The following is an 8,249-nucleotide window of genomic DNA, read 5'->3' as shown; positions in this document are numbered from 1 at the left end:
TCGAGACTCTAGTGTGCTAATTATGGTCATTCATTTTGTGTTCTCATTGTTAATTTAGTTTGGTCTATTTCAATTTTTTGTCTTTTGGTTATTCAAGGTGGTTTCTACAAGCCCATTAGGTGGCATAGGTAAACTTAAGGAAGCATTGCTCCCTCATTGCTCAATTCTTCCATATTTCTCACGTAACAAAGGATTTGTTCCTTTTCTTTGGTTTTTTCTAGCTTCTAGCTACTCTTTGTTGATTTCCTATGGTTCTTGGCCTAGCTAGAATCCCAAATTCTCTCTGGAGTTGGTGGTGCTCCTATTCTTCGTTTGGATTAGGGCTTAATTTGTGGGGATTAGGGGTCTATCTCCTTTCTTTCCAAGTTTTCAAGGCATTAGTAGCCTATCTCTCATCTTGGCTTCGTGTCGAGGTTGTGACCTCTAATTCTCTAGCTATATCTCCTATGTGGTTGGGTTTTGGTTTGGTATTGGTGGGTGGCTTCCCCTGATATCTTTTGATATATTATAATGAGAATGAGAAACCCACTCTCTAGCCCTACTTTTAGTTGAAGAAATGCCTACAAGTGCTCCCCTTCAACCCTCAAGGCAGCCCCTTTGGGAAAACAACCACCTCGAGCCACTTAGGCTGAAAAGGATGCTATCTAGGTGGCCACAGCCTTGCAACTCAGATTGTATGAGGAAAGTAAAAGAAAATTTGAAGATGTGGAAAGGAAACTCAAATGGAACACTAGTAGCTCTCCAAGGACCAACTAGAACCCAAGTTCAAAGAATGGATTTATAACTTTGTTTAGTCACTCATAAACCATGAACACTAAGATTTCCAAACTCATTGAGCTTTACAAATTCAACAAATTTTTCATTGCTGAAATCATTAAGCAAATGAGAAACTTTCAAATTACCATATATATAAAATCAACCACATGGCATAGTATAAAAATTTGACATGGTTTAACGTTATATGTAAGGAAGTTTTCAACTTTGAATTTTAATGCCATCTCAAAGAAACCTCTGATTTTCCTATGAAACATTTTGATCCTACCCACATCTATAAAGATTCTCCCTCTCATCATTATTCTCGTGGAAGATGACCTATGCAACAACATAGCATGAAAGCAAAACAAGAAGATGGTCTGCCATAATGGCCTTTTTAAAATGCACAATATTTATGTTGACAAATGTTGAGATAAAGCACGACAAATGTTGAGATAAAGCACGAGCCTCCCTCTGCATCAACGTTATTTTAATGTGTTGTTTTCATTAAGTATTACCATGAAAGACAAAACTTATATAATGATATGCTGCTACTCCTGGTTCTCTAAATGGCAAGCTTTTCTGTAATATCATATTCATATTAAATTTAACTTTGTTCTCTAAATGGCAAGATTTTTTCTAATATCATATTCATATTAAAGTTAACTTGGTTCTCTAAATGGCAAGCTTTTTTATAATATCATATTCATATTAAATTTAACTTCAAATAATACACAAGCCAGCTTCGGGGAAAATACTTTTCGAATATAATTAAAATTTAATATAATTGCTGTACTACTGTTAAATTGCACCAAAATCTTCCTTCAAACTCTGGCTACCCCACGCTATGCTGGGCCAAATGTAGGGTATCAGAATCGAATTAGGGCAAGAAGAATATAACGAAGCACATCAAGGGAAAACATAACTGGAGAACTTTATTATACATTGAGCAAACCAGAGGCAATACATAGCGTGAAAATTTGCATTGACATTCAAGGACCTATAATTAGGTATTGCAATTAGGGACAAAAAATACATTAGGGTGAGATATATTAAAGTCTTCGCCCCGTAATAATTCCATGGAGTTCCCTGTCATACGTCGACTAGTGCCATGAGGGCTCCCACAGGTCTGGTAGGGATTGATCAGCTTGATCACGAACATCTGAAACGTGGTACCCATTGGGCAGTTCGTCGCATGAGGATGTGGATCTTTCATGGAAAGTGCTCAGACTGTGAGAAAATGGCTCCGATATCGATTGATCTCCGCCCTCAACAATGTGCAGGTTTTCTCTTATGAAAGAAGAGAAATTCGCGTGTTGCAGATGCATGTGAAGAAGCTCTGCCTGCAAAATTGCCTTCTCTAACTGCAGCTTCGAGACGTGTTGCTGCAGCTGCCAGATTGTTCCCGCGCACCCATAAACAGGGTCTCTCAGCCTTGCGCTCGCTTCATATACCATACTGCTAACTGCATCGGCTCGTTTTTCCAGGGGCAGATCCTGAATACAAATCGTCATGTCAGCACCAGTATTGAAAAATTGCAGCAAACATGAATACAAGAGAATGAATTGCAGCAAACCTGAATAAAAGAGAACACTTGTATTTACTAGAGGCTATGTAGAATCTATGGAAAAGCTCCGGAATAAAATAGCATATTTTCAATTATAAGAGGTTTTGTAGAATCCATGGAAAAGAGTAAAATGGTTATTTCTTCTAAGATGGTTATCATAGGTTTTGCAGGATTTATGGAAAAGAGTAAAAAAAGTTATATGGTCTATAAGCATAAGCAAAAAAATTATTTTAGACCGTTATTACAGGCTTTGCAGAATTTAAGGAAAAAAGTAAAAAGGTTATTTCATCCATTATAATGAAAAAAAAATGGTTATTTCTTCTATGCTGCAGAGGAAGAGTAAACAGGTTATTTCATCCAAGAGCATGAGAAAAGATAAGATTTTATAACAGAGGAAGATGGTTAGGTTATTTCTTCTATGTTGGGGATGAAGTTGGTTATTAAAGACCATGCAGGATTTATGGAAAAGAGTAAAAAAGTTATTTCCTCTATGAGATTGAGCAAACAGGTTATTTCATCTAAGAGCATGAGAAGAGAGAAGATTTTATAACAGAGGAAGATGGTTAGGTTATTTCTTCTATGCTAGGGATGAAGTTGGTTATTAAAGACTTTGCAGGATTTATGGAAAAGCGTAAAAAAGTTATTTCCTCTATGAGCTTGAGCATGAGAAAGAGAAGATTTTATAATGGAGGAAGCTGATTATTTCTTCTATGCTAAGGAGGAAGATGAAAGATGGTTATTAAAGGCTTTGCAAGATTTATGGGAAGTTAAAAAGTTATTCCTCTATGAACATGAACAAGAGAAAAAGAATATTTTATAACTGAAAAAGATAGTTATTTCTTTTATTTTAGGAAGGAAGATTTATAAGTGGTTGAGTGGAATAATTATTATTCCGTTTACTTTCCTCAATTCCCTCAAACAAATAATATAATAATTTCTAACTTTAATTAAATAACCTATCTAAAATCCAAACATATATATTATTTATATAATAATATAATAATATAAATCATTATGTATATATTATAGTTTTATACATTCAAATCATTACAAGTCGAGGTTATTAAAATGCCAAAGATAGTGACCAAAGAAACAACTAAACTGATTTTATGATTAAAACCTTTAATAACTTGATTTTACGATCTAAATTAAATTATATAATATGTTACATTACACTATTTACATATATAAAAAAATATTTATATAATATATTTTACAAGAGGAGAATGGAATGGTGGTATAAGTAACATATAAATATCAACTTTATAACTATGCTATTATCTAAAGATATAAATAAGTTTAACCAAACAAATATGCTAATGATTTTTTTAAAGTTACTGTGAAGCCAGAAGCCAGAACCAGTTGGTGTCTGAGACCGTCATTCATCCAAAACAAACACAAAGTTATGTGTGTTTTAAAATAACCTACAAATCACATATATGAAGACTTATACATGATGTTGTATGGCATTACCTCTAGCATTTTTATGATATTGCTTGCTCCAAATACTCTATGTGCATCTGCAAATTTCTGCGCATCATTTTGTGGGAAGTAAGGAGCAAGCACGCAGCTCTCTGTACATCGTCTTCTCAGCAGCTTGCAAGCTGCGCATGGTGATGTTGTTTGTCGCCCTCCTCTTAATTCGCTCATCTGCAAATATGCAGTTACCAAACCAGAGTCCATTATTGCCATTACTGCAACAATGAGACACAAAATACTGAAAAAAAAAAGATGATTGTGATGGAAAAAATTTGGGGGTGGGGGGGAGAAATCTGCAGATCTGTGGCCACCACGTTAATGGTTTTTACCTTTTTGAAGTAATGACAAAGTGCTCAGACTCACAATTCTAGCAGTGGCCAAGGAACCTCAAAAGTCCTGAGCAGAAGAAAGAGGGTGATGTAGGCCCTATGTGATGACATGGTGGGGGTGCAGTTGGGAGCTGAATTTATAGGAATTGAGGGGAGTCAGGGGAGGGGACTCCCATCTCATTACACATTGCAGGCGGATTGTATCATGAAGTCAACACGGGGAGTCAGATAAAACGGCGGAACGGACAGCTCTGCTTCTTTCCCGTGAGGCAGCTGATCAGTGGTTGACAAAAGCATGTCCTCTGTTCTGACCTGCATGTGACTTCTTTCATCTCTGTTTTGTCTCTTGCGACTCACTGAGAATAAGAAGCAAGTGTATTATAAAATCCCACGCGTTATTAGGTGCATCGGCATTCAGATTCAGATGTGGGTACAGTTTAAATGGGAACCAGTGTCTGCCTGCGAGACCCCCAAATGAATGAAAAAAAACAGAGGGACAGAACAGGGCAATCCAGAGAGCCGGGCAATCTAACAGCACAATCCAACCAATGTACTTGCTTCTGGAAGTTGAAAGAGACTGGATTGACCCATCGTTTTGTCGATGGGCTATCAAAATCAAAATCATGGAATTGATGTTGGGATGCTGGAAATGATGTTGGGGATGCTTATTGCCCAGAGCAGTGTAAGCTCTGTAATTAATTATTAGATGTTTTTGTTTTTCGTTGAAATTTGTGTAATTATCACATGTTTTTGTTTTTAGTTGAAATTTGGATATATATGTTTTTGAGTAAAATTATATAAATGAATTATCAAAATCAAAATAAGGAAATGATGTTGAGATGCTTTTTAAACTAGAGCAACGTGATTATCAGATGGTTGTCTTTTTTTGATTGGAGTGTAATTAGGAGATGTTTTTGTTTTTTAGTTGATATAAATGAACAATCAAAATAAGGAAATGATGTTGGATGCTTTTGAAACCAGAGCAATGTGATTATTAGATGATTTTGTCCTTTTTAAGTTGAAGTGTAATTAGGAGATGTTTTTGTCTTTTTAGTTGAAGTGTAATTAGGAGATGTTTTTGTCTTTTTAGTTGATATAAATGAACTATCAAAATCAAAATAAAGAAATGATGTTGGGATGCTTTTTAAACCAGAGCAATGTGATTATTAGATGGTTTTGTTTTTTTTGGTTGAAGTGTAATTAGGAGATGTTTTTGTCTTTTTCGTTGCCATAAATGAACTATCAAAATCAAAATAAGGAAATGATGTTGGGATGCTTTTTAAATCAGAGCAATGTGATTATTAGATGGTTTTGTCTTTTTTTAATTGAAGTGTAATTAGGAGATGTTTGCCTTTTTAGTTGATATAAATGACTATCAAAATCAAAATAAGGAAATGATGTTGGGATGCTTTTTAATCCAGAGTAGAGCCATGTGATTATTAGATGGTTTTGTCATTTTTTGGTTGAAGTGTAATTAGGAGATGTTTTTGCCTTTTTTGTTGACATAAATGAACTATCAAAATCAAAATAAGGAGATGATGTTGGGATGCTTTTTAAACCAGAGTACAGCAATATGATTACTAGATGGTTTTGTCTTTTTTGGTTGAAGTGTAATTAAGAGATGTTTTTGTCTTTTTAATTGATATAAATGAACTATCAAAATCAAAATAAAGAAATGATGTTGAGATGCTTTTTAAACCAGAGCAATATGATTATTAGATGGTTTTGTCTTTTTTAATTAAAGTGTAATTAAGATATATTTTTATTTTTTTAATTGAAATATAATTATTAGATACTTTGTTATTTTCATTGAAATTTAAATATATAATTTTAAACACAATTTTAAATTTTAAATAATTTAAAATAGGTTAAGATATAAATAGATTCCATAGGTAAAAAATCTCTAAAATTTTTTAAATTACATTACTCAAAACTCAAGAATTTTCTACCTAATTTAAAAAAAAGCATGTACGCACTAAAATACTACCTTTTACCTTTTAACAATTAGAGTACTCCATTTTAAACCTACCGTTTAACATTTTTAGATGAAACAGCATTCCCTTGGGGCCGCTACCTAGCTGTGTAGGTAGACTGTCCCTACTCCCCAGAGGAATCCTGCAGCTCAGAAGCGGTCCCTAAGTCTACCTAGTCATATACCAGGGCATGTCTCCAGTTTAGGGATCTGAAGTTTGGTGGGAATGGCTGCATTGGGATTCACCCCTTCATGTAACATTTTGTCTTTTTATTACACATTCACTCAATTCAAATTGAGTTTTGAATATGTTACAGATTCAGAGATTACAATATTAATTAAAGGTAGTATAAAGGTGACACTGAAGAGACATTCATTGTAAATTGAGTTTTTAATAGGTCACAGTTTCACATAATAATATATCCATTAAAGATGGTATAATGGTAACACTGAAGACATATTCAATGTAAATTGATTATTTATTATGTCACAGTTTCACATATTAATATATCCATTAAAGATTGTATAAAGGTGACACTGAAGACATATTCAATGTAAGTTGAGTTTTGAATGTCACAGCTTCACAGGTTAATCTATTAAACAGAGAGGGTAATGGTAACACTGAAGAGACATTCAATGTAAATTGAGTTTTGAGTTTCACATATTAATCTATTCATTAAAGATTGCATAAAGGCAACACTGAAGAGACAATTAATGTAAATTGAGTTTTGAATATGTCACAGTTTCACATGTTACTATATTCATTAAAGATGGTAGGAGGGTAACATTGAAGACATTCAATGTGAATTTCAATTAAGTTTTGAATATGTCACAGTTTCAAAGATTAATATCTTCCTTAAAGAGGGTATAAAGGTAGCACTGAAGAGACATGCAATGTAAATTGAGGTGTTGAATATGTCACAGTTTCAGAGATTAATATCTTCATGCAAAGGTAATGCTGAAGACACATTCATTGTAAACACAGCCTGACAGATTAATATCTTCATTAAAGATTGTATAAAGGTAAGAGTGAAGGGATGAATTAAAGTTTATATAAAGGTAATATACTAAAGACACATTCAATGTAAACACAGCCTGACAGATTAATATCTTCATTAAAGAAAGATGGTATAAAGGTAACACTGAAGGGCTAAAGTAATGCAAATGTTGACTCTTTTTTTCTTCAAAAAGTATAGTTGAACGAGCACATTCCTCTTTGTAAACGATAGACAGAAACCAGAATGATTAATGTTAGCCAAGGGAGTAAAAAGCGGTTATTTTTTATTATAAAAAATTCATGTACTACTAAAGTTTTTATATTATTTTAAATATTTGATTAATTTTAATTTTATTTAAAAATTAAATTAAAATTTATATTTAAATAATACAAATATATTTTATAAAATTAGAATATTTTTTATATATTTCACCTGGCCAATTGTATTTATAAAATATTTTATATATTTTACCTGATAAATTGTATAATATGATTTGTATATTGCATTATATAAATAGAAAAAATTAATTATTAAATTAATTTAATTATTGAATTTAATTTTGATTATCGAAATCAATTTAATTATATGTATTTTAGGAAATTTATTTATATATAAATAAAGATGGTTATTTAGATTTTTTAATATCATATGTTGTTTTTACTGAGTATCATCGTTTTTTTTTTTAATGAGTATCATTGTTTTTTTTTTTTTTAATGGTCGATTTATGGTTGTCATTATAATTTCTCGCCCCAAGAGGTTCGAACATGTAGCTTACACAACAGCCAGAACGCCGTAATAGTATGTTCGGAAAAACATAACTATCAACAAAAATATTATAGAGCACATTATTATTATTATTATTATATAATAAACATCAAAAAAATATACACATATACACCAATAAGATACATTTGGATAAGATAAAACATAATTCTTACATCAAAAATTCAATGCCCAAATGCTATGGAAAATTTACATGTGGAATGTATTTCTCCTTCACATTGCATGGATGTTGCCTCTTAACTATGCCAATTACTAATTAACTCTCACAAGAAATTGGTGTGGCCATTGCCCTTGGACCCTATGACGAACAAGATGCATCAAGGTTGCTTGAAGCCACAGGATAGGGTTGGATGGAAAGTGTTAACTTA

General features: G+C 32.6%; 1 protein-coding gene across 2 annotated transcripts; it reads right to left on the bottom strand.

Moving 5' to 3' along the window:
• Positions 1–1,668: 1,668 nt before the first annotated feature.
• LOC149168991 (LOB domain-containing protein 4-like) lies at positions 1,669–4,534 on the bottom strand. Of its 2 annotated transcripts, XM_089427002.1 has the most exons (3): positions 4,129–4,534; positions 3,794–3,970; positions 1,669–2,249 (listed from the first exon to the last, which is right to left on the bottom strand). In XM_089427002.1, the coding sequence occupies exons 2-3, from the start codon at positions 3,968–3,970 to the stop codon at positions 1,857–1,859; spliced, it is 570 nt and encodes a 189-aa protein (XP_089283128.1). In that variant the 5' UTR covers positions 4,129–4,534; the 3' UTR covers positions 1,669–1,856. The 2 variants fall into 2 exon arrangements, with proteins under 2 accessions (XP_089283128.1, XP_089283127.1); XM_089427001.1 differs by lacking the exon at positions 4,129–4,534 and having other exon boundaries at positions 3,794–4,111.
• Positions 4,535–8,249: the final 3,715 nt, after the last annotated feature.

The sequence above is a fragment of the Pinus tabuliformis genome, chromosome 4_2, assembly GCF_031772625.1.
Source record: "Pinus tabuliformis cultivar Carrire ecotype Pingquan chromosome 4_2, CPIR1, whole genome shotgun sequence".
NCBI classification, from domain to species: Eukaryota; Viridiplantae; Streptophyta; class Pinopsida; order Pinales; family Pinaceae; genus Pinus; species Pinus tabuliformis.
The sequence above is the reverse complement of the archived record's forward strand: the minus strand, read 5'-3'. Positions and strand labels throughout refer to the sequence as shown.